This window comes from Plecotus auritus, assembly GCF_963455305.1.
Source record: "Plecotus auritus genome assembly, chromosome: 8".
In the NCBI taxonomy this organism is placed as follows: Eukaryota; Metazoa; Chordata; class Mammalia; order Chiroptera; family Vespertilionidae; genus Plecotus; species Plecotus auritus.
Genome location: NC_137782.1, coordinates 38089583 through 38115947, shown reverse-complemented (window position 1 = coordinate 38115947; position 26365 = coordinate 38089583). Strand labels below are relative to the sequence as shown.

The 26365-nt window shown below is 41.9% G+C and overlaps 1 protein-coding gene across 22 annotated transcripts in view; it reads right to left on the bottom strand.

The window, feature by feature from the left end:
- Positions 1–5843: 5843 nt before the first annotated feature.
- The window catches only part of DLGAP1 (DLG associated protein 1), a gene marked incomplete at its 5' end in the record, with an annotated part of 693962 nt that continues 673440 nt past the window's right edge, over positions 5844–26365 (bottom strand). For 18 of the 22 annotated variants that reach the window (XM_080685502.1, XM_080685519.1, XM_080685518.1 and 15 more), the window contains 3 exons: positions 5844–9191; positions 12024–12176; positions 16328–16419. In XM_080685502.1, the coding sequence (XP_080541628.1) occupies positions 8982–9191; positions 12024–12176; positions 16328–16419 (455 nt within the window). In that variant the 3' untranslated portion in view covers positions 5844–8981. Of the gene's footprint in view, positions 9192–9348; positions 12177–16327; positions 16420–26365 lie in introns of those variants that run through there. The other 4 variants (XM_080685509.1, XM_080685511.1, XM_080685515.1 and 1 more) reach the window with 1 other exon arrangement.

The following is a 26365-nucleotide window of genomic DNA, read 5'->3' as shown; positions in this document are numbered from 1 at the left end:
TAACCTGAGCTCTTTCTCACTTACAGAATAGCTCTGTCCCTGCTGGACAGTCAGGCCCACTCATGGCACAATTTTGAGGCTGATGAGAGGGTCAGTCCAGTTTCTAAGAGAAATGCTGGCAATACAGGGTGTCACAAAAATGTATACACACTTTGAATGATGATAAAGGCAGCGTTTATTAAGATAACATTTCACTTACAAAATGTAATAGAATCGGCTGTTAATGTGTGTGTTTACATTTTTTGGGGGACATCCTGTATTTATAAATGTGTTATAAGAGTATGGCAATGCTCTCCTACCTAACCCCAAGTCAGAATAGTACAACCAAAATGACACCTGGGTGTTTCTGTTGGAGTGTGTGGGGACTTTTCCCTTTGCCTTGGTTTTCTCCTATCTGGGTCCTCTCTGCTCATGGATCTGGGGTCACTGACAGAAACCCGGTAGGAAATTCTTCACTTTGGGCTGAAGCCAACAGGGATCTTGGTGTGGGTGTATGTGCGTGCGTGCGTGTGTGTAGACCTGTCTTTACTATATGTATTATCTAATAAACAAATTTAAATACCAAGAGGATGGAGGACTTTCCCTGTTTCGTAAGGATCATTTGGTGACTCAGTTCTCATAATGACTTCTCTTGGGACAGTGTGTCAAGTTTTTCAGGGCAGTCAAGACATCATATATTCTTTAGGGAAGCATTTCCTTAATTTTTAACCCATATTCTCTAGTTGAATATTTAACCCAATTCCAATGTGTTGCCTTTGCTAGAAGAAAGCTGGTCCTTGGCCTCCTTATGGCCTATCTGAAAGTGAAGTGCCCTTGAGCACAATTACACCATGACTCAGCCACTGACAGATCCTGAGTAGTCCGATGCCAAAACATCTTGGGTCCGCGTTAGCAGCATGTTTTACTTTCTTTATCTTCAGACTTACTCAGACTTGTCTGAATATTTATTCTCATTTCACCACTAGTTACAAGTGTTTTAACACCCACTAGCATTTAGTTTGGAAATCCTCATTTTCCTGTGCTAACATCTCTCCACTGTTCCAATTTTCCAAACTATTGATCAATTTTTCACTCTCTCTGTAAAGACTTCATTTTGAACAACCTGCTGGTCAAGGGATCCTTGATGCACCAACTCAAGCCAGGACAAAAAGACATCAGCATCTTGAAAAAGATCCCCCTTCAATTGTCTCAGACTCATTGCCTTGCTGACTACCATAAGAAACAATTCAGGAGCCCTTGAGTTGCTCTTTCCCCTTTGTCAAGCTCAACGTTGAAAGTGCCACGCTCACCAAGGCCTCCCGGAAACTGCTTCTGCAGGGGCCAGGCTGCAGAGAACAGAAAAGGTTAACCCCTGCCAAGGAAGGCAGTAAAGGCAGTGAGGCTCTCTTCCCTGAGCAAGCCAGGGAGAGGGGCAGCTCTCAATGAATGTGTTACATTAAATCAAACCAGAAAGGAATCTAAAAGTAAGTTATTCAACTATCTCCTTCTACCTTTGTTCAAGTTCTGCCTTTGGGATCTACTTCTCACACTTGGAATTACAGACAGACCCTGCATTGGCTGAGGTTGCAAAGAACCTTATTCTAGAAAGGAAATGATGTGACACAGCTGGGATTTTTAAAAGTGTCACTGACTGCGCAGCCAGTGTGGCTCAGTTGGTTGAGCATCATCCTATGCACCAAAAGGTTGCTGAGGTTGCCAGTTCAATTCCTGGTCAGGGCACATACCTGGGTTGTGGGTTTGATCTCTAGTCAGGGCACATACAGAAGGCAACCGATCAATATTTCTATCTATCTCCCTCCGTTTCTCTCTTTAAACATGTCATCATGTTATCAGGTGAGGATTAAAGAGATTTCTTTAAAACCCTTAAAAAGAGCCCTAACTGGTTTGGCTCAATGGATAGAGCGTTGGCCTGCGGAATGAAGGGTCCCAGGTTTGATTCTGGTCAAGGGCATGTACCTTGGTTGCAGGCACATCCCCAGTAGGAGGTGTGCAGGAGGCAATTGATCGATGTTTCTAACTCTCTATCCCTTTCCCTACTTCTCTGTAAAAAATCAATAAAATATATTTAAAAAAAAGAAAACCCTTAAAAGGGTTTTTTTAGTGTTACTGACTGACAGAAGTAAACATATCCTATAGAAAGAGATTAACCCTAAAACCAAAACCCTTGAAAGTAGGCCCTCCTTTTTTTAGTTAGTAGAATATCATTATTTTAATCTGGAGAGATGTTTAGAATACACTGAATGGGCCATCCACAGTATTATCTAAGCCCTTAGATGTTTCTCCTTACTTTTCTTTATTTAAAAAAAATATTTTTATTGATTTTTTTACAGAGAGGAAGGGAGAGAGACAGAGAGTTAGAAACATCGATGAGAGAGAAACATCGATCAGCTGCCTCCTGCACACCTCCCACTGGGATGTGCCTGCAACCAAGGTACATGCCCTTGACCAGAATCGAACCTGGGACCCCTCAGTCCGCAGGCCAAGTCTCCATCCACTGAGCCAAACCGGTCAGGGCTCTCCTTACTTTTCATAATTGAAACTGTTGGTGGGCATTGGGCTTGAAAGCCCTCAAAACAAGGTAGGCATCATTGGGTTCTGTGTCCAAATCTCAGAAGGCTAGCTAGCTCTGCAGAAATAGTTTCTCTTTGTAGAGCATTGGCCTCCAGCAGCAGTGAAAGCATTAGAAAAGCTACCAAACCTATAATTGTTGTTCATAACCTCCTCCTTGGGGCCAACAGGAGAATGCATTTCCCCCTATGTAACAGAAGGGAAAGCCTAAGCTCTATTTGTTTCCCCTTCCTCCTTTCCAAGGTGAAAGGCAGAGTTTTTCTATGGATGTGTCTCTTTTTTTTAAAAATATATTTTATTGATTTTTTACAGAGAGGAAGGGAGAGGGATGATAGAGAGTTAGAAACATTGACGAGAGAGAAACATCGATCAGCTGCCTCCTGCACACCCCCCACTGGGGATGTGCCTGCAACCAAGGTACATGCCCTTGACCAGAATCGAACCTGGGACCCCTCAGTCCGCAGGCCAAGTCTCCATCCACTGAGCCAAACCGGTCAGGGCTCTCCTTACTTTTCATAATTGAAACTGTTGGTGGGCATTGGGCTTGAAAGCCCTCAAAACAAGGTAGGCATCATTGGGTTCTGTGTCCAAATCTCAGAAGGCTAGCTAGCTCTGCAGAAATAGTTTCTCTTTGTAGAGCATTGGCCTCCAGCAGCAGTGAAAGCATTAGAAAAGCTACCAAACCTATAATTGTTGTTCATAACCTCCTCCTTGGGGCCAACAGGAGAATGCATTTCCCCCTATGTAACAGAAGGGAAAGCCTAAGCTCTATTTGTTTCCCCTTCCTCCTTTCCAAGGTGAAAGGCAGAGTTTTTCTATGGATGTGTCTCTTTTTTTTTAAAATATATTTTATTGATTTTTTACAGAGAGGAAGGGAGAGGGATGATAGTTAGAAACATCGACGAGAGAGAAACATCGATCAGCTGCCTCCTGCACACCCCCCACTGGGGATGTGCCCGCAACCAAGGTACATGCCCTTGACTGGAATCGAACCTGGGACCCTTCAGTCCACAGGCTGACGCTCTATCCACTGAGCCAAACTGGTCAGGGCATGGATGTGTCTCTTTATTGAGATCTCAATAGAAGCTCCCTCATGATGTTGATTTACCTATCAAGTAATCTGAAAGGGAGGAAATTAGCAGATACTTCTCACAGAAGGCAGGCTAGAAGTGTGAAGGGGAAGAATGGCAATCCTCATCTGTACTAGTGAAAACATTTGGTACATTGAATAGCAACAGTTCACTAAACATCAGTGAGCACAGGTTTTAGTACTGCAAGGATAAATTGAAAACTACTGCAGAGCTTGACTTTTGGTGTTTGTTAAAACACTTTCTTGCTTTCAGGCATTTTTTATAAAGTCAGGCTTGGGCTTGTTTTCACAGAAGACATGGAGATAATGCATTGACGTGGCTCAACGGGAGACCCAGGAGTCAGGAACGGCACCGGGCTTCACATTCTTGTGGTTATCTGCTGATGGCTTCCCAGGGCCAGCAGTAAGCCCTGAGGAAAGCATATGGACCAGGAAGCAGGAAGGTATTTTCTCTCTCTGCTTCAGGGGAGATGATGAGTGCTTTGCAGAGGAATTTAAGACCTATTCTGTAAACTTCTACTAATACTTGAGTTAGGACCCTGAGACAGTTTTCAAACAGGGCCACTAGTTTCTGTTTGTAAAATGAGCTGACCTAATCTTGCTTTAGCAGCTGAAAGTCAAACAGCCGAGCAAACCTGAGGTCAGTTTCTGCACCCTTTAGGATCTAAAGTGGCATCCGAGAAGGAACACATTCAGACACTGTAATTTTTCAATGACATTTATTTAAACCAAAATCAATTTATATTTTCAACGGGGGGTGGATTTCAAAGATATAAAAATAAAAATATATTCATATTCAGAACAAACAATTTTGTTCAATTTCTATAAAAAATGAAACTACATTTTTTGGGGGGTGAACCCTGTAACATGGGAAATTGCTTCACTGAAATTCAAATTTCCACATGCAAAAACTAACTCATTTTGTTTGGGGATTGGCTGAAATGGTTAAGGAGCCCAATAAAATAAAATAATTAATTTGTTAGGCCCTGGATGGGTAGCTGGGTTGGTTAGAGTGTCATCCTGATATGCTAAGGTTGTGGGTTTGATTTCTGGTCAGGGCACATATAAGAATCAACCAATGAATGCATAAACAAGTGGAACAACAAAGCGCTCTCTCTCTCTCTCTCTCTCTCTCTCTCTCTGTCACTCTCTCTCTCAAATCAATAAATAAAAATTTAAAAAATAATTTGTTAAAAGGCGAAAACTGTAATCACAGTTGAGACTTTGGGAATAGTCAGTGCATGAACAAAGTAATAAGATCTTCACTGCCTCACGAGGATCCAGCCACTTCAAACTCTTTTGAAGCCGTTTCAAAAGTACGTTGTATTATTTTGGTGACTGGCATGGTTTTGCTTATGCATAAAAATCAGGAAAAGTGGCTTATCTGCTTAACAATTTCCAAGTTTGTTGCATCTAAGGTGGATGCATTTGCCCAAGAACTCGGTGGGGAGGAAGCACTGTGGATATAGGTTTCTTCAGAGCTGCAGCATTTTCAGATAATTGCAAGTTCACTTCATAAAACATTGTAATTTTCTTTCTTTTTTGATAAATCTGTATTTTTGTGTATATGGAGTCAGGTTTGTGGATATAACCTAGATAAACCCCAGACAAAATCAACAGTGACAAATAATTATCCATTTTAAATGTTGGAAGCATGATAGAGACCCCACTGAAGGCTGAATGAAGGCTTGAACTTGGGACTCAAATCTATTCCTTAATAATTATGTCCCACTGGGCAAATCAGTAAACATCCGTGAGCACAGTGTTTCAGTACTAGCAAGGATAAACTGAAAACCACAAAGCATTATTCTGACTTTTCTTACCCTAGAGGACTGTGTAGAAAACAAAATTGATGAAATGTTTGCAAAGAAATTCAAGTGGATAAGATATATACAGAGCTGCACAAGTTTGAGAGGCTAATCACTTCTTTCATAAAATATACAGCTTTTGACTTGACACGTTTACCTGTGTGTGATCATCATGGTAAAGTGACTTTTCGTTTTCAGTATTTCAGTCCCTTATGTGGGATACAAGGCCTACCCCCAGGCTCAACAGGGACTAGCACTGTGTGCTGTTACAATGAAAGTTAGAAGGAGATGCTTCTTTATTGCTTAATTATTCCCCCCCGAAGGCAATTACTTATATCTTGGAAGAAGCAGGACTCTGTAGTGAAAACATGCAGACCTGAAAGCAGTGCATTAATTATTTTATTAATTTCATCTTTTTACATTATGGGAAACATTCATCTATTTACAATTTTTTTTTGTTCACACACAATCTAAGTAGATAAGCCTATGAAATTCCAATTCATAAATCCATAAAAATGTTCCCCATCCCTCCATCAGAAGCTTTCAAATGGATCTTTTTATTTTTCCAAACCAAAATAATTTTTTAAAATTACATTTGGGAATTCAGATATGCTAGTGATTTACATTCCAGTTATTTAAAATATGCATCTAGACATGTTTTAAAAAAGAAATGGTAAATTCACAAGGATAAGGCTTAAATTAAAGTGGTAATGCACAGTAAAACATTAAGGAAACATCTATAAATAACAGAGATATATTACAAATAAATTAGTTCTATTTACCATTTCAAATATTAAAAATCTTTAATCCATTTCTTCATCTCTCTTTACAAAAAGGTTATGTGAATTGTATGGAAACAACTGCAAAAAATATAATAAATACTTAATTTCTTTGAACTTTTTTTGATGCGGGAGACAAACTTCTTTTTTAATTCCCCCCCTCCCCAAGAAAATGCCCAAACATCCTTATACCAAAGTTAAACAAAATAAGTAATTTTTCAGGGTACATACATTTTCCATTATGAACTAAGAAACATTTCTACAAATACATCAAAAAGAACAATGTAACAAAGGTTATGCTCATGGATGTCAGTTAAAGGGGGCAAGTGGTTAACAAGCCGCTTTATGTGGGGTCATGTTTTAACATCAATAATTAGCTCTTTATAAAGTGTTTGTACAATTTGTGTTTTGAAGGAAGGCAAAGGTCATGATGCCTGTAGGCATTTAGCTAAAAGATTTAAAATTTTTACCAAAAATAGCTTATGAATATACAAATACCGCTCACAGGGACAAGATAAATAGGACTTCTCTTGTCTCTCTTTAAAATATCCTGGGCTAAACCAGTTTCCAAAGAAAATATTGTAGGGTACTCTTGAATCGTATTAGAAATCTATTTCTTACTCCAAATCTTATCTCTACCTCAGGGCACAGAGCTGTTGTTGGGAACATGGGTTTTCCAATGGATTCCACTTCCTTCATGTTAATCTGTGAGTTCCAAGTCATTTGCAGGACTGAATGTGACCATAGGCTACCCAAAGTGGCAGTTGGCCTTACTTTATGCAAATTTTGTGTGACCTTCCATTGCTGCTAGAAAGTAAATAAAAGATGTATTCTTTTAGAACCAGCAACACCTAAAGCTCAAAATCTCTGTATGCTCCAATTTTACAAAGCACTCAAGGTGCTTTGTTCACCCTAGTTAAAAGTTTGTTTTGAAATAAGTTAGTAGCCCTTTTCTTGTAAACCACAGCAGTAAACATTTGTGCCCTGTTTATAAAGATAGCTCAAAGCATCGATGGCTCTGAGAGGTAGCGAATTCTCTAGTGGTTTTTGAATATGTCCATGAAAATAGTTGTTGCCTGAACCCATCACCTCTCTTAATTTCAGAAATAAAATTAAATTAGCACCTGGCGATGCGAGTGTGTTTTTTGAAAAAGCTTCTCTGGTGCAAGCGTATTTGATGTATGTTTTTAGAAGTCCTTCATTTTTCAATGGTAATTTCTAATACTTTAGGCTGGGAGCTGGACGTAAAACGCCAGTGACACTTTAAGATCACCGTATTCTAAATGTGTTAACTGCTATGAATAAGGGCATTTAAGGAGAACTTCAGCAAAGTGCATACTGCCCATCCAACGTGACTAAAATGTAAATCAACATTCTCTGCCAAAAGCCTGGGTATCTTTCAGTATTTGTACGTCGTGACTTTTTCCCTCTCCTTGTGGTTGTTGAACCTTGCACGTCAAATTTTTCTCACTGCCGGGGACTTCAAGAGGAGTGGCAGCTCTTTGGAATGAGGCATGTCTATTGGGTAGAAAATTTATTTTATTGGGTTGACGTAGGACACAATCCTTATGCTAGGGGATGGTAGGACTCTATGTAATAGTGAGAGAAGACTAAAGGAAGAGATATGTCAGCAATATGAACTAACAGGTTAAAAGAGATGGCTGTATAGCATTCAAGGGGATGATGGGAAAATCCAAACTCTTCTCTGAAAACCACCTGGCTGCCATTTACAGCGCTTCAGAAGCAGATGTGTACCTATATAGGTGTAGTTAGGTGGGCTCCCCAGGATGGACACTAACAAATTAATAGAACCAACAGTTTCCCCTTTAAGGCCCTCCTGCACAACAGCAATATAATATACATAACACAATAACAGTTGATAAAACATTTCAGGTCTAAAATTTTTTAAAATAATAGAACAAAAAAAAATCACTTATGTAGTATCTTAAACTCTCAGTACTTCCTTTGCCTTGCCTTTCTTCATTTTATTGCCTTTCAGAATAGATTAATTTCCCTGAAAGATCGAATTTACAATCTTCTGCTGATTGAAACACTTGAAGCAGTGATTGATGAAGTATCAGTGAGGCAGTTTGTGCAGCTGTGAGTGGTGCAGGTAATCCCAGCACTCGCAGATTTTGCTTCTCCCTTTCCCACTACACATCCAGGTCCCCCACCCCCAGCCCAACTCGGTCCCCTCTTGGTTTGTCACTCATGGATTCCGGTGAGATGGCGTGATTTCGGAGGTTGGAAATAAAGTGCTCCATCTGCTTTGTAAAATAATAACCATTGGGGAAATAAGGGAATCGGAGCCCTAGTTTCTTTCACGTGGAAGACGGTTAAGTCCCAAAGGATCACCCTATGATACTGGATTTCTGAAATACCCTACGGTTTTATATTGCTGAGCTCTAGGGACAAACTAGCTTGAGAGATGGTGGGTGACTTACAGGGGCGATCTCTACACAGGCGGGCTTGGTTTTGCCAAGAAAAGAAAGGGCTGTCTATCCGGATGAGGCAGGGTGGCGCCTCAGTACAGGTGGCGAAGCTCAGAGAATAACACAGGCCAACTGGTCCGGGCAGGGGTGACTGGGGGACGGCTCCTGCAAGGTGGACAACTACACCGCGACAGTGGGAGTCACTGGGCTCAGAGACAGACGGGCTGGGGGGCGGAGGGGGCCGGGGGAGGCGGCGGGCGGACAGGTCCTTGCGGAGGACGCCGCGGGGGCGCGCCCGGGCGCCTCAGAGCCGGGTCTGCGCCTCGGGGATGTAGATCTCGATGCTCTCGGCGCTCTCGGTGGCCGAGTTCTGGCGGACGGACGCGGCGCGCCTGGCGGCCATCAGGCGCTTGCGGGCCTCCTGGCGCTGCGAGCTCTCCAGCGAGCGCTCCCGGATCAGCGGCGCGGGGCCCTTCGCCGGCTTCTTTGGCACTGGAGGAGGGGCCCTTCTCTCCTGATCAAAGCAGAAGGTTCAGGACATTACACAGCTTCTCAGGACAAGCTTGGGGAAAACTGGGATAGGTCAGTAGTTAGAACACACTTTTTTTTTTAAACCTAAGGGTGGTTAGTTCTCATCTGCACACTGCATATCAATTTTTCTTCATTTTTTTCTGGTTTGGGGATTCAAAAGATGCGGGGGGGGGGGGAAATACCGGTAAGCTTAAGGCCAAGGGTGAGGCTGGACTGCAGAACTAGGTCTCTCCAAAGAAAGGCTGTGGGTACTTAAAGGGCCCCCTGCTGAAAGGCTGCGCTCCCCGCACGTTTAATGTGGTTCTCTCGGGAGGCTCCAGACTCTTCCAGCGGCCAGAGATGGGCAAGGGTTGCAGCGGCAGCAGCAGCTTAGAATTCTGCACCTGCTCTAAGGAGGCGAGGCAGCTCGCATGAGCTGGGTGGGTTCAGCGTTTAAAAGTATCACTGACCTCTCCCCAGACCCACCCAAACCTAAATAGCCACACGAGGAAGAAGAGATGAGACTGTGTTCCTTTAGCTTTGTAGATGCCTCAGGGAGTTAGTTACACTCGTTTGCACACCACACACAAACGCACAGCAATAGACATTCCAGGGTCACCCTGGAGGGAAGACATGGATAATTCCTACACGCTCAGCTGCAAAACGGCTCCTAAAACATCCTGCTGGGATGTCACTCCGGGGCCCAGAAGGCTATTCCAATCATAGGGACAGACATGGTGAGAACATAACACGGGACTGAAAGAGTTCATCTGCCTTAGCAACAGCAAACTATAAAACAGATATTAAATGCCATTGCAAAGACAAAAGCCATTCATGACTTCGGTAGAAAAAAAAAAAAAATGCCAGTGGGAAAGGAAATCTAGACCAAAAAGGATTCCTACGAAAAGGATGATAAACTGAGGCTGCGAAATGGTCCATGTGAATGTTTTCCTTTTAAAGAAAATACCCTCGGTCCTCATCAATACATGTGAAGTGTGTCATACATGTGAAAAGTATCTTCAAGTGTAGATGCTATGATTCTCCAAAGGGCATTCCTTGTGCCTTAACACTCAGGCTGGTCACAGCAGTCCCTCCTCGCTGGCGTGGGTGGAGTGTCTCCTTAAACTTATTACTCTAGAGTTGCCCTCAGGCAGTGTAAGGGAGAGTCTGGGTGGCCCAGAGGACAGGAAAGGAAGCACAGAATGCAAACAGTATTCTTCTAACTCTGATTGTGCTCATTCATTCCCCCCCTAACGTGCGCGGGATGATGAGAAGCTCTGATCATGGACAAAGTGTGTGATGATTTAGAAATCAAGTTAACTAATGATTTACTGCGTGAATGTCAATAGTAACATATCATTTCTTAGCATCACTCATTTTGGACATTTAAAAATCTTCATTGTTGAGTAACTGCGTGTATATTTTTAAAAGTATGAATACTGATAATTTTCAGTCAGATTTTCCTATTTGTGTACATTATATATCTTAACAATAATGTTTAAAAAATCAACAAATGGGAAATTAGATGGATGTGTGTGTGTATCTGTAGTGGTTTTTTTTTAAAAAAATAAGACCAATTCAAAAGCTTATCTAGCAGACAATTTTAAACACAGATTTAAAAAAACAAGCTAGGTGAAGTGCAAATGTTTGGCTTCCCAAGTGAGAGGCCACACATACACCAATGATACTTTGATGCTTAACGCTAAAACCCTCAGGTTGACGGGTGACAGAATTGGAAATTAGGGACAAGGATGATAGTGTTGCTTTCCGGTCCCTTGGGAATGGATTTCTCCTGGGAGCCCTCTGACCCTGAGAATCCTGATACTGTGGGCAGCAACAGAACGGACTGGATTGCCATGAGCTCTCTGATAGGTGAGGAGATCTGAAAAGGGCAGGGCCACCAGTGCTTCAGGGGAATAACCATGAGTCATTTTTGTAGTTGAATCTCTTGGAACTATTTGACCTATCCCAGTGGTCGGCAAACTCATTAGTCAACAGAGTGGCAAACCGCGGCTCGCGAGCCGAGCCGCATGTGGCTCGCGAGCCACAGTTTGCCGACCACTGACCTAGGCCATAGGAAAGCAAAGCATTAAAAAAGTGGTGCATGACAACCCAGCCTAGGGAGGACATTGTATACCTGTGTGAACCTGGTGGAACCACCATAATCCAATGTGAAAATTGCAATTTATTAATTAAAGTAAAAAATTTGAGTCTTTATTTCTAAACGGTTTCATGAGGAACCCAATGAGCAATATTCCCCAAGGCAAATAAACCAAAAGTAAACTCTTTTATAAAGAAAAAAACCCCAACATTTTTGATTACTGTGAAACTTGATGGTGTGTATATTTTTAGACTTGAACAACAGTGGTTTCTTTATTCCTATATTTATGAAATGATTATCAAAGTCAGTTAGCTTTCAGGGCTTATTTTCCTCAGAAACACATCCTAGGGCTGTAAGGAAGTTGAACTCTTGTTCTATGTAATCATGCACTGAAGTTGTCATTTATTTTAGTTTAAAAAGCAAAATGGAGGCAGTTCCTTCCAGTGACTAAAATGGTTTAACTTAAAGTTTAATTAACAAAACAAAACAAAAAAAAAGCCACATTCCCATTTTCCAATTCACAAAGACAGGTTTTTCTTTAAAAATATGCCTGAAACATATTACAGATAATATCCCAAATGATTACTATGTAAACATTGTCATTACAATGAAATTAATATGATGTCAGCTCCATTTCACATTGTAAACAGCAAGACTGAATGCAGAAGCCTATTTAGACTGTCCAGTGTTTGTGCAGGTTTTTAAATGAACCATACAAAATCTACATTGTTCTACCTTCTTGTCAAGAGGATCCATCTGTTTCCAATTATTGGCCTTTAACTGATGGAGTTCATCAAATTTCATACTAATATTTTCTATGGACAACTGCAGCATGTCCCAGAACCCCGCCAAATCCTGGGAGGTGGGCCTTGGATGAGCATTAGGGTTCTGTACAGAGAAAGAAGAATATTCATGTTTTAGAGGCAATCATTGACAACAAGCACAGGGCCAAAGTAACATTTTCAAATACTTCAAACAACAGAAGGAGGGTGAGTTCCTTTTGGTTTTCAGATAAAAGTGGTAATTTTATAGTAATTTACAAATGGTTATTTTAAAAATTATATTTCCAGCTTTACTAAGGTGTAATTGACAAATAATGACATTTAAAATGTACAATATGATAATTTGATAAACATTGTGAAAGAATTCCCTCCATCAAGTTAAGTAACATATCCATTACCTTTTAAAAAAATGTTTGGTGAGAACATTAAGTTCTACTCTCTCAGCGAATTTCGGTTATACAGTACAGTGTTACCAACTATAATCAACACGTTATACATTAGATCCTCAGACATATTCATCTCCTAACTGAAAGTTTGTACCCTTTTACCAGCTTCTCCCTATTTCTTCCACCCCTCAGCCCTCAGCAACCACTTTTCTATTCTGTTTCTATGAGCTTGACTTTTTGTTTTAAAGGCCACTACAAATGGTAATTTTATACACATATCCATTTGATTCTCAAATACCAAGGTTGTAAAACTCTTCTTTTGTAATGCAACATCAATCAGTACAGTGTGGGGGGAAAGTAATCATTTGAAAATCCAGAATGTATAATCTACAATAAGATGCATATAAAATACCATATTTAAATGAAAATATCATCTTTGAAAAAAGTACAGGATATTAGAGTTGAAATTTGACTACCTGCTACCCAACGTATTCAGAGAACAGATACGTAATCTAAAATATGATTTGTTTTAATACTAATGTTGAGTGAAATACTAGGGAAGACAGATGAGGAGTAATAAAATATATGTTTAACAATTAAGATGCTATTAATATAGGAAGTCATTTATCATATAAGTACTTTGGCAAAATCATTTGGAAATGCATTTATTTTAAACTGACCATAACATAATATAGCAAATGTGAGAACACATATCTACACATACACAGAGTCTATAGTGATCCATTTGCTAGATAATATTGAACAGTCTTTGGTATTTAAGGATTGCCTCCATCCACATGTCCCTCCAAGTATTAGAAAGTATGAACCACAAATTATTATGATCTAAGACAGAAAAAACATAACTAAGAGATTGAAGGTGCCATGCTCTTTGTTAATCACTACCTGCAGTAGTAGCTAAAGCATTAGATTGGTGGGAGTTGCCATATGTCAGATGTTTACAGCTGGGGTCAATTTTGGTTACCTCTAAGTATTCAGGCAACTAGATAGACTGTGAGACCTTATGCTGTATAATAACTTGTGGCCAGTTTATTCTTTTAAAACCAACCATCATAAAAAATGATATCAGAATTTCAGAAAGTGTAGGTCAGTGACCATCAAAATTAATGGGTTGGAAAGAACTTTTTAGCCCTTTGAATGGACTAGCATTATTTATCTAGACTCAAAATAAATACAAGTAAAGATGTTTTTATAAACTTACAGTTCTAAAACTACCCATAGTTCTGAAATTCATTGGGAGAAGTAAATTCTAAAGTTTGTAAGTATTTGGTTCAGTATTAAATCTGTGCTAAGGACACCTGAATTAATGAAAGAGTTTCTTTGTAACGTTTTGATTTAGTAAACTAAAAAAAAAAAAAGTTTCTAAATATCTAGGTTCAGAAAGACAGATAATAGTTTGGACAAAGTACCTCTCAAATGAGTTTATGGTCTCACAATATATTTCCTTATCTTATTGATGATAAAAACTAAATTGCTCATATTCTGGAGTTCACTAAAGTCTTTTAGGTCATAAGCTCCATTGGCTAAATTGTTTCAGTGCACCAATGCATGACATGATAGCTCAATAGGCAGAGTTATTTTTGACTCTATATAATGGGTAACTTGTTCCCTCCTCACCAGGAACCTCTTTGCCCCCATATCATGAAAGAGATAAAAGAGGAAGCTGAGAGAAAGAGCTTAGGCACCCAGCCAGTCTCTGAATCAGTGGGTCATGTGACATCCCAGGCACAAGAAGTTGTCGTACTAGCCTTAGTCTGAACCAGGCCACTTAGGGCTCAGAGATGGTGAAGAGTGTAAAAAGACAAGGAAGGTTGGGTTCCTTGGTTTAGTTTTACTGAGAAAAAGCAACTCTTACCCATTCATTCTATGCTTGAGAGTCTAGATAAAGCGTGGGTATTCAAGTGTTCCCTTCCTCAGAGTAAGAACTCAAGAAAGGAGAACTGGGTCTGGTTGTGACTAATCTTAGTGTCATCCTCATGCAGCTTTGTAGACCTAAACAATGCCACTACCAGGTCACCATGCTTCCTGCTGCAAAGGAGGGAGAGCTGACTGGTCAGCCTCAGGTCCCTCCACAAGGGTAAGGAATGCAGCTCAAATTCTGGGGGAGAAGTAGGGTGGTGGGTAGGTTTACAGGGATTGAGCTCAAAGAGACTGAGATATGAATCTTGGTACGGCCTCTTACCATGTGGTCCTGGTCAAGTTACTTAGCCTTTCTAGGCCCATTTTCCTCAACCATAAAACCATAGAAATAATGTCACAAGCTGCTCCATAAGGTCTGACACTGTGGGCTCTTGACCTTCCCTCCTGGGACATGGTTTGACCAGCCATCAATGGCCCTTGGCCCGCAGTGCAGTTCCGCTTCCATCTACCTCTAACATGCTTCTCATATTTTGCCACCTAAGTTCCTCTAGTGGCCTTAGGGATGTGAGCCCATCAGGAATTAGGAAACATCAAAAGATGGCTTTAACAAGGTTAACCCTTCTTGGACATCTGCAAAATGTTCAAAACATTTTGTCTGCAATTTGATCTTCAAAATCTACATGTTTGTATTCTACTACATGATACACTTGCCCGTAATATAATTCTTCAGAAAGGCATGCTCTGTGCCCTGCACTGTGTGCACATCGGGCTCCAAGTGTACCTAGTAACCATTTTGAGAAGTACAGCTTTATGCGAGCTTCCTTACATTTAAAGGACAAAGAATCATGTTAATTAAGATCTGTGACACATTACCAAGTTCACAAATTAGTGGGAATTCTGTACCTGGCATGAAGTGAAGCTCAATAAAATATTTGTGGTAGTCACTTATCAATACATTTACTAATATATATTATCTTATAATCCAAAATAGCATTTCTGGGAAGGTGAAAGAAGGATCAGGTAATTTTTGCTGAGGGAAGGGAAAACAAATTATAGGTGGGAGGATGGTGAGTAGGAGGGAAGAGATAGCTCCAAAGGAAGATCTCAAAAGGAAAAGCCTGGTGCAGAGGGATGGAGAGTACTAATTTTTGCATGCTTCCTATTTTTTCTTGGCCGAGTCCTGTCTAGATAAATCCCTTTCGGTCTGTATTTGTCCTTGTTAACAAGAAGATGTGGTTAAAACTCTGAAATCATAGTTTGGGTCAATTAGATTGCATATAAGAATGTTTTTGCTTTCAACAAGATAAACAAGTTGCTTTTCATTATCTTTGTTTTAGATCCAGCCTGACCAACAATTGGCCAATAAAAGCTATTTTGTGGAATGACACTGTAGAGCTAGTAGTAGTTTTTTAAAAAAAGGCATATGTGAGTGAGGAAGTGCTTGCCCCTGTATTAAAATATTGCTGGCAGTGGTGCTTTTGTGTCTGTTTTGTTTTATTTTGTTCTGGTATGTCTAAGAAGGATTCATGTGTCTTAGGGAGATCAAATCTACACTTTGTGATGCCCTTCATCTCTGGCCCTTAAATTAAAACCAAGAACTCTGATAAGGATATACGAACTGATGGCTATTTCAGAAAGAAACTCATTATCCAAAATGATTTGCTGTAATATTATTTTTGAAATACCAGGGGGTCCCTATTTTGGCAAGAATAATGAAATCAGAGATGCCATGTGAAAGCCAGGAAAATGGGGATTTTTCAGTTACCAAAAGCAGGAAATGGAGTTTTAACTTAGTTGGGTTTTTTCTTCTAAGATTTTTTAAGCATGAAAGTATTTTTAATTCTAAGAAGAGCAGATAATAAGATTCATCAGAAAACTCTTTATTCCGAGAGAGTCCAAGGGCCTTGACTCAGTTCAAAATCAGGCCTATCTTGATGACACACTCTTCTCATGGTACTAGCAGGAAAGGGTAGTGATGGGGAATGTTACCTACCAGGTTTTCTTCACACAGTTCTCTGAACTGGTAGAATTTCTGGGCCATGAGAAGCTGGGCACTGCCCACTGCCGTTCGGATTTTCCCTAGAACTGAAAAGAGCAAATATACAAGGAGTTTACACATGGTGTCTCATTGTTAAGATTTAGTCTGGTAAAGCAAAGAGGAAGTTATGCTGCAATAATTCGGGAAAACAGCACGCACACAGTTCACGCACACATGTGCACACAGCCCAATCGTGGTCGTTACTCTGCTGGTCTATGTAACAGAGGCTCCTAGGTTAAAGCATAAAATCAGCTGAGGGAAAAACACGTGCTCATCATGCATATTTCTCAGGGATCACAGAGTTTTCCACCACAGCACTGGATGTTACCAAGAGAAGAGGCAAACGGTTTTGTTTTGCTTTTTCCTTTCACTGCAAATATGATTTACAAGTGTTCACTGTATAGTTATGGATTTATTTGTGTCAGCAATCCGGGTCCGCCAGTTTGTTTTTTTTTTAAACCCAAATCCAAACACAAGAAAAGCCATCCTGTCTTGGAGGGGGACCTCTTGGCACTCACCATGTTCCAGCCATAGCTTTCATTATTTTTCCGGAGCTCAGCCTCTGGTAGTCAGGAAAGAGCCGCTGGCCAGTTGAAAGACTTTCTAAGGAGTGAACATTTTCAGACTGTTGCCTGGGGAACACCAGCACCGTCCCAGCTTTTCCACTCCACAGCCCAATGTTATTGTTAACGTGGGTTTAATTCCCTATGCACTGTGCTGAAAACCTGCCCCTTTGCAAGCTACTTCTTGCCTTCTGTGCAGTCGAAGGCGAGAACCTTTCAACCCATGGGCGTGCTGAGACGGGGCGGGGCGCTCTGCGCAGAGCTGTCCTCAGGTCTGCATTGTCCCAAGGCTCTCCCTCCAGCCTGTGGGGACCAGGGCACAGCTGCACTGCTGGAGCCCTGCCACCAGGCAGCTCTCAACACGCCCTCCCTGCCAGGAAGGAAGGGGAGAAGGCACCCTGCTTGCTCATAGGAAACCAGAGGGGAGACTTCTCAAAGTGCGCTTGGCCTGCTTTGAAATCCTCACGGGGAGGCTGATTATAGGACTGAAGCAATGGTTTTGCTGTGGTTTTGTTATGAATATACAGAGCCTGAGACTCAGTGTGGAATCAGGTCTCCCTTTCTCGACCTCATTCCTCACAAAGTCTGAGGAGAAGGAAACAGAAGAAAAAGAAACTTCATTTTGGCCCAGGGTTTTCTAGAAATCTGCTTCTGTTTAAAACTGCCAGGCTAGCTCATGGTTTGTAATGCACATTATTCATGGGCACTCCTCTAATGGTTCAGCATTCCCACACATGTAACTCAGGGCATGATGAACTCTCAAATATGTCACCAGTCACGCCAAACAGCTGAAGTGCAGGAATTCGCCTACTCAGTGATAGCGAGGGGCCGCCCTGGACAGCTGACTGGCAGCTATTGCTCAGGGCGAAGTTTTTACTTCTTTCCAATTTGCTTACACACTTTTGAGATGGCTATTCCAGTCCTCTCTAATGGATCGCTCAGTTGTTGGAGGCCTCCTCTCCCTTTCTCAACACTCCAAAAGCAGAGGGATAGCACATGCAGACACAGGGCACCACAGTAGTTAAGAATTCAGGCCTGGAGTAGGCCAAGGGTTCTGGCTCCAACACTTAGAGCATCCATGGTCCTGGACAGTCACTTGCTCTGTTTTCTCATGTGTAAAATGGAGCAATTGGTACCTATTTGTAGGGTTGTTAAAGTTAAAAGTGGTAATGTATGCGAATTGTTTAGGTCAGTGTTTGATCTATAGCAAGCACTCAATAAATGCACGTTATCACCTAGGGCCAGGACATTACACTTCCTCTAACTGTGAGCCCCACACAGAGTAGAGGAAACAAACCAAAGTCAGGATGATCCATGGTTGCCTGGGATGGGTGTGTGCTTTGATGACCTGTCCTAGAGCTGAGACAGGTCTGAGAAGGCACTTCCTAAGTTAACAAGTGGCTTTCGGCCAACTCTGAGGTTCCTAAATTACCTTGCTGAAGGGGGAGGATTTTGAGACCAGAAATTTTCAGAATGAATCATGGGAGATTAGATCTAATACCTAAGTCTCCAATTGGCTGACTGGGATCGCTTAGCTCCTGGGAACTGGCATAGAAATTCAAACAATTCTGATATTCCTCAGACTTTGCGCTAAGATTCTCAGTTACAGCCGAATACCTGCGCTATGTCACAGCCTGCCATAATAAGAGTAGCTATGATGGTGATTCTCCAATGAGGAGAAAGAAGTGCTCTAAGCAGTCATCTAGGCAACACCCAACCATGGTAGGTAAGACTAACTCAGATTTCTTCTCAAGGAAAACAAGGGACATCTTTCTTCATTCAGCATGGTCTGGCGAGAACTCTAGATTTGGAGCAAAAATATCTGGGGTGGAGTGTGGCCCTTCTGTTTCCCCGGTTTATGCCATCATGCTCCTTGAGTGGAAATTTCTTTTTTCTTTTTTTTTGGGGGGGGGGAATCGCAGTCTTTAATGGTGGCAGGGCCGCCCAGTTTTTTTTGGGGGAATCGCAGTCTTTAATTGGAAATTTCTTACTGGCTCCGGGATTATTTGCATTTCCTGGGTCCAAGTGATGGTCTTTCCTGGGATCTGGGTAGGGAGATGACGATTTGGGTCAGGAGGGAAACCCTGAACCAGGAGGGTGTGGGACAAACAGATGATAGCGCATATTTCTCTGACCTCCATGCTTTCTTTTTCAGAGAATTAAAAATTCACTTTAATTTTTAGGGAAGAAGTTCTAATGAAGTTTGTTCTGTTTTGTTTGTCCACTAGACACAAACTTGGTTTGTGAGATAATTTTTTTCTCCTGGAAGTAAATTTCATATTTGTTACATATGCCTTAAGGAAGTACAAAACTAATAAGCAGTATGTGGTAAACATCTGTGGAAATAAACACTAGGAAAAGTAAAGCTGAATGTTGGTAAAGAAATGAGATAAAGAAGAAAGAGTCATCGTAATGTTATTTAGAAACTACTCTAAAACATTCTATACCATCCTTCAGCAGAGTGCAAAGAAAAAGACTTTGATCAGGGATGCTAAGAAAAGAAGTATAAGGGAGCAACAGTAAATAAGTGGTGGGCTTTTCCCATGTATATAAAACAGCCCACCCTGGTATTAGAAAGTTCTGGAAGAGGCCTAGAGATAGTGCATCTTCTCAGGGTTAGCCTTGCATCTCACTGTGTTACTGTAGCATGGAGGCAGTTAACTTGGCAGGGCCGGCCTGGCCCTCAAAGACGTGGCCAAGAAAGCCAGAGGAGCCTAAACGCGTGGGGTCTATGCAAAAGCTGGTGGGCGAGGCCAACCTTCAAATTAGGTTTCCATGGAGCAGGGGCAGAGGGAATTCAATCATTCATCCATTCCACAAATATCTACTAGGGGCACACCATGTGCCAGGCACTGTACTGGATGGATATGATACAGTGATATGCAAAAGCCTTGCCCACCAGAATGGATTACATTCTGGTGAGGGATAGTGGGAGAGACTGTGAAACAGAAAAACGAGGATTTAAAGGTTTGGGATTTGTTAGATTACTTGAAATGATCAGATGGATATGAGTATGATTGAGCAATTCAAAGGACAGTGAATTCCTTAAACGGTGGTTAGAGAACATTCCGTCTCCTTGGTCTCTCTTAAGAAATGGGAAACAAACAAACAAACAAAAACCATGGTTTGAGATGGTATCAGCGGCAATATGAAAATGGAATCTGGACTAAACAGCATGTTTTATAATTTTATTTATTGATTTTTTTAATTGATTGATTTGAAAGAGAGGAAGAGATTTGTTTTTCCATTTATTTATGCATTCATTGATTCATGTATGTGCCCTGATTGGGGTTCAAACCTGCAACCTTTGGCATATTTGAACGATGCTCTAACCCAACTGAGCCACCCAGCCAAGGCAACAGCTTGCTTTAGTAGTCATCATTTGAAAATGCCACTGTTTTTTATTTGGAAAAAAATTAAAATAAATGAAAGTAGAAAGGGCAAAATAGCAAACATCTATGTATATGTTCTTCCCTAAAGAAACTATTTTTAAAAATGCACTTCTTAATTTGTGTTTCTTTTCTTTTCTCTTTCTCTCTCTGCAATGAAATAAAGCCCTACAGATAAAGTATATGCCACTTCCGTCCCGTTAGCCTCCCTTCCAGAAGAAACCACTGGACTAGACGAATAGTCCAGGCCTATCCCTGAGTTTATGAAGGTTTTTCCCCTGGTCCTAGAAAGGTGACAGCTAAGGGCCCTTTCAGTGTAAACGAGAGAGCAATAGACGGGGGCAATTCCACTGGCATAGTTGAGACCCCACAGCTTAAGGCAGCAGACTGTCTGAAGTTAGATGGGAGGTTTCCAGCCTGTGTTGCTCCAGAGGGAAGTTGTGTTGCTGGGGTTCCATTTAGTTGGTTTCCTTCACACTCTGGTCCATACAGTCTTTCCAGATTGTTCAACCTGTATGTAGTTGACAATTTTTGCCTCCCATTTCCCTTAAGGCACATTCAACGTATTGTCCAGAATAATGATCTTTGCTGCATACCCAAGCATGACATTCAACCATGCTTTATACTATCTATTTGTGTAATAGTTAATCATATAATAAGCCTTGCTTTGCTGTGCCACTCTTTTTATATCAGTAAGTCTGCTTCTCCCTAGGGGTTTTATTAGCACCTGACAGTGCATTTTCTAGATCCCTTCCTCCCTTTCCTTTCCTCCCAACTTCTTGGTTAGTCTAGCCCTCAATGGAAGTACAGGACAACAGCCATAAACACTGTTGAACTAAATTCCTTCTATTTAAAAAGTGGGTGCCTTTTTATTAACTCTCTCATTTATAATGCTAGAAACCTCTCAGCCCACAACAGATGGTTATGAGGGATCATAATAGACAGGACAGGCCCAGGTTAATTTACCATATAAAGCCAGGAAGAGTCTTTGGATGGCCATCCCTGTTTGGTTCTGGCAAAACTCTATCTTATTACCTTGTATTTCAAAGCATTTTCACATGCACATCTAATTTGATCCTCCTAGGACCCAGTGAGGCAGGGAAGATATCATTTCATTTGGAAAATTTGGGCCCAAACGAAGACGAGCCTTCCCCGGGTCCCCACAATCCTGGATCCCTGTCTTCCCACTTCCGGTCCAGTTGTGTTCCTTTCTCTCAACACTTATTGAAAACTAGGCCTGAAACTCCTAAAGTAAAGCCATTTGATGGTGATTTCTTTCCTTTATCAACACTTTCTAGGTGGTACACATGGATAGAAGGGCGATGGCTATGACAAGTCAAGCGGGGAGGGGGATTTGAAGAAGTTCAGCTACCCAAGCCCTATGGGAGAGCAAAGCACATCTCCCCTAAGTCACTGTCACACAGAGGAAGTTCAGTTGTGAAAACAATGGAGGAACCAGGGAGGATAACTTGAAAGAGATGGTGGTGTAAGGTTCACATTTTGGTTTTCCTTTTAAAGATTATACATGTAAGGAGAAGCAGAGAAAAACTGTTTTTGGTGTGGGGGTCTTTTATGAGAACTATGATTTTAAATCTCTTGGCTACATTCAGTCAAAACCCCAGGCATTTAAAAGATGTGATACCCCCCGCCCCCTGGGTGTGACTTTTTTTGGTTGGGGGATGCGTAGGGGGTGTAAAAGGCGCAGGGGTAAAGGCAATGAACAGTTTCTTTTAACCCACAAGTGAGTCCATGACAAAGCTGAACAGAGTTTAGCATGCTGTGGTAGCAGAGTGAAAAAAAGGACTGTTTCATTTGGGGAAATGCTTGACTTTTTGCTGAGTCAAAATCAGTATTTCAAATCCTTAGGCATAATTAATATATGTATTCTTAAAAATATATACATATATATATTTATTTTTACAAACAGAGGAAGGGAAGAGAGGGAGAGGGAGAAACATCAATGTGAGAGAGACACATGGGTTGCCTCCCGCACATGCCCCCACTAGGGCCAGGGGTGGAACCTGCACCCCAGGTACATGCCCTTGACCCAGAATTGAAACCATGACCCCTTGGACCTCGAGCTAACACTATAACCACTGAGCACGCTGGCCAGGTTTGCTTTTATTAAGGGAGCTGGAGTGGAGCGGCCTCTTAGCTCATAATTCTAATGCTTGAGACTGGTCCACGGTTCCCTATCATCCACGGGATCAGCAGAAACCTCCTTTAATGGCTTGCAGACAAGGCCCACCTGCCCAGCCTTACCTCTGCCCACTCGCTCAGTGCTTTGGGCCCCCAGTTTCCCAAATCCAAAGCTGCCCCTCTCCTAAGTGTCTTTGCTCAGGCTGCACACTAAACTGAGGATGCCTCCTGCCTTGGTGCCTACCCCAGTCCCTCCCTTGCGCTCAGGTGTACCTCCTCCAGAAAGCCCTATCTCCTTTCACCTCTCCCTCCGCAATGCTCCTCAAATTCCCATGCACAGCTCTGTCTTTTCCCTTCCCACTTGCTTCCCAGCATCATCTATTTATAGGTCTTACTTTCTAACCAGAGGAGACGAGCCCTTCAATGGCATAGACTGTGCCCACAAAACATATTTCAAAATTAACTGACTCATCTACAAACTTTATGTTAACCAGAAAAATACATTAACTGCAACATTCCAGGCCTTAAGTATTCTGATTCTTTAAGGTCTTAGCATGTCTAAAGTTATAGTCCTGATGAATTGATTAGCTAATATAGTCTTGGCTGGACTATTATTCCTCTTTGGTTTCTCTTATATTGTTTGTGCTGACTGAGGCTGGAAGAGCCAAGCCATTTGGGATAAGTTGGATGTAATTGTGTGTGAATTAAACCTCCTTACCCTCAGGTTTTGAGTTCTTTGTATTCCCCTGGCTTTTTTCTCTCTCAATGTTGTATACATTACGGGTAAAGGAGGAAAAAGGAATTTTTAAAAAGTGTGTCAACCCGCCCTGACCGGTTTGGCTCAGTGGATAGAGCGTCGGCCTGCGGACTGAGGGGTCCCGGGTTCGATTCCGGCCAAGGGCACGTGCCTTGGTTGCGGGCACGTCCCCAGTGGGCAATGTGCAGGAGGCGGCTGATTGATGTTTCTCTCTCATCGATGTTTCTGGCTCTCTATCCCTCTCCCTTCCTCTCTGTGAAAAATCAATAAAATTAAAAAAAAAAAAAAAAAAAAAAAAAGTGTGTCAACCCACTTATTTTAAAGTCCCGTGGATTTGCCAGACTGAACCTGTGTGACTGCATGTGGGGATTATCCATGTGGAGACATTCTTATTTACGTGTGTGACCTCATGGGACAGAGTTTCTCCAACCAACTGGCCAGCTGCTTCTCAGCAGTCCTGACCCAGAGCTGCTGTGGACAGTAGGTCTCCATAGAAAACGTGGATGTTTCCTTCCTGGCTGACAGTGGCTGCTCTGCATTTAACAAGAGTGCTTTCATTTTATTTATTTATTTTGTAGCTGAAACTTGATGGCTAATGAACAAAGAGGGAGATTCACAAGTAGAAATTTCCCATTGACGAACACCAGGGCTTCCACAGGGCTCAAACATGGTGGTGGTGGTGGTGGGGGTGGGGGGGGGGTACTGTTTTGTTTGAGCAAGTTTTTAAGAACTCAGCTAATTTTACTTTTTTCTCCCCAGTCCCTACTCCAGGAGTCTTACTCATAAAAGGTGGTTACGCTCCAACCTATATTTCAATTTACATCAGCGTGGAAAAAGTAGTAACATCATACGCATCACATAGTAAAGTACAAGTTTCAAACCTTTGAAAGCTGAAGGAAATGAAATTAGTTAACATTTCCTTTGGTAACATAGAAGAAAAGAACTCAATGCTGTGTTTGAAGTTCATTGTAATTATATTCCACAGAAATAGTTACTGTTAGAGAAAACAACTGGAGATCTTGCTCTATGAGTCAGCCCCTCTCTCTGTAATCTCTGCCTCTGCAGTGCAGGAAGGATGGGACTCATTCCTGTCTGGAATAATGGGCACATCGCTGGCCTCGGGAGCCAGAGAGCTGTTCCAGGCCTGGTTCTGCCTTCAGCTTGCCATGACTTCACCTCGTCATGCCTCAGCACTCTCCTCAGCCTCGAGACCACCCCCAGAGAAACACCCACAAAAGCATGCTCTTTAATGTCCTCTCTGTGCCCAGGGCAATGCAAAGCAAAATGAACTGAGCATTCTACATTCTAGAAAGTTAAACTTAAGTCACATTACACACAATTTCCTTTTCATTACTTTCACTTCCTCCTCAGTCACTAATTTCAGGTTGGCCAGACCTTGAAAAAATAATTATAGTGTGTGTAGTGTGTGTGTGTGTGTGTGTGTGTGTGTGTGTAGTGGGGGAGGAGGGGGAGGGACCTTTTGAAGGCTACTCCAAAAGTAAGATGAGACTAAAACAGAAAGTAGCTAGGATGCACCACCCACCTCTCCCAGCTTAGAAATACACAAGGGTCTGAGGCAGATGAGTTGCAGAAGCCATGAGAGCTGCTCTGCCTGCCACCCACTGTTTCACAGGCTGCAGAGCCATGCCACAGGAGACACTGGGCAGAGCGAGCCTGGTGATCGCTCCGATAGACGGTCACAATGATGACTGTGCACAGCTTCCGTAACTCAACCTGAAACCGGGCAAACCCCATTTCAGGTTTCATTACCAATCCCACACTCGCTGCCAAGGCTCACAAGCCTTCTGGGGGACTCAGGGCCAAGTTTCACTAACTTGGATGCTATTACCAGGCAAAATTAAAGTGGAATTAATCTGCCTCCTGCACACGCTCTAGGTTTATCAGTTCGTTTCAGATAGAGCCCGAAAATTCCCCATATAAGCCGTCCACAGTTCAGGAGGCAAAGATAGATTTCCAAGTACAATCAACCAGTATTCCATCCTAGGGCCACTGAAACCCGAGCCTATGTTTTTCACCCGCAGTGGTAGACAGCATTCCTAGTTAGAAGCATTCAGTTCCATCTGGCAGGTTCCTTCCCGGTCAGATAATACCAGACGTATCTATGTAACATACAAGCCACTGTCAAATAGCACTGAGCCATCTCCCCCAGACAGCTGTTTCACACAAGGGCTTCATTGTCTGAGAAAAGCTTGTATCATTTTACGTCAAATGCTGCGGGAACAAGCATTCTGTCAGCTGCCACAGTGTGGAGGAAAACACTCCCTGCAGATTCTTATTATTTTGTTATTGAGCCAAAAACCCACTATCGACTCTTAGGGATGAGGGTTTAAAATAAGAACGAAAGTCCTTGCTCTGCTTTTATTTTATCAGGAAAAAGAATAGCTCCACACACCCGAAGGATTTAGAGTTACACTTTTCAAAAGCTAGCTGGAGGTTACTAGGCAACTACACGTGCTTGTTTCATTCTGCCCTGCGTGGCGCACATTTATCCAGCCTCAGGTAAACCGGGAAAGTGTTTGCCAGCCCGGAGGGAATCCGTAGGAAGCAGCTGTCAGAGTGAGGATAATGGCATCATAAAGTAATTGATAATTGAATAATTACTTAAAATTGGATGGCTCCTTTCTTTGATTGCAACCACCCAAGCCCAAATCTGTACTTGAAATTACCATTGAGCAAATAGGTTTTATTCCTAACTCATCCTCCCCCTCCTTCTGTTCTGCCATGGACATACTATGCAGTTGACTCTTGAACAACGTACAGATTAGGGGTACCAACTCCCCATAGTTGAAAATCAGTATGTAACTTTTTTTTTTTTTAGAAAAAGTATGTGACATTATTTGGTCATTTTACTTTATTTATTTTTAAATATATTTTTATTGATTTCAGAGAGGAAGGGGGAGGGAGAGAGAGATAGAAACATCAATGATGACAGAGAAACACTAATTGGCTGCCTCCTGCATGCCCCACACTGGGGATGGAGCCCACAACCCGGGCATGTGCTCTTGACCGGAATCGAACCTGGGACCCTTCAGTCCGTAGGCTGACATTCTATCCACTGAGCAAAACCGGCTAGGCAGCATATAACTTTTGATTCCCCCAAAACTTAAGTTGTCCCTTGGTATCT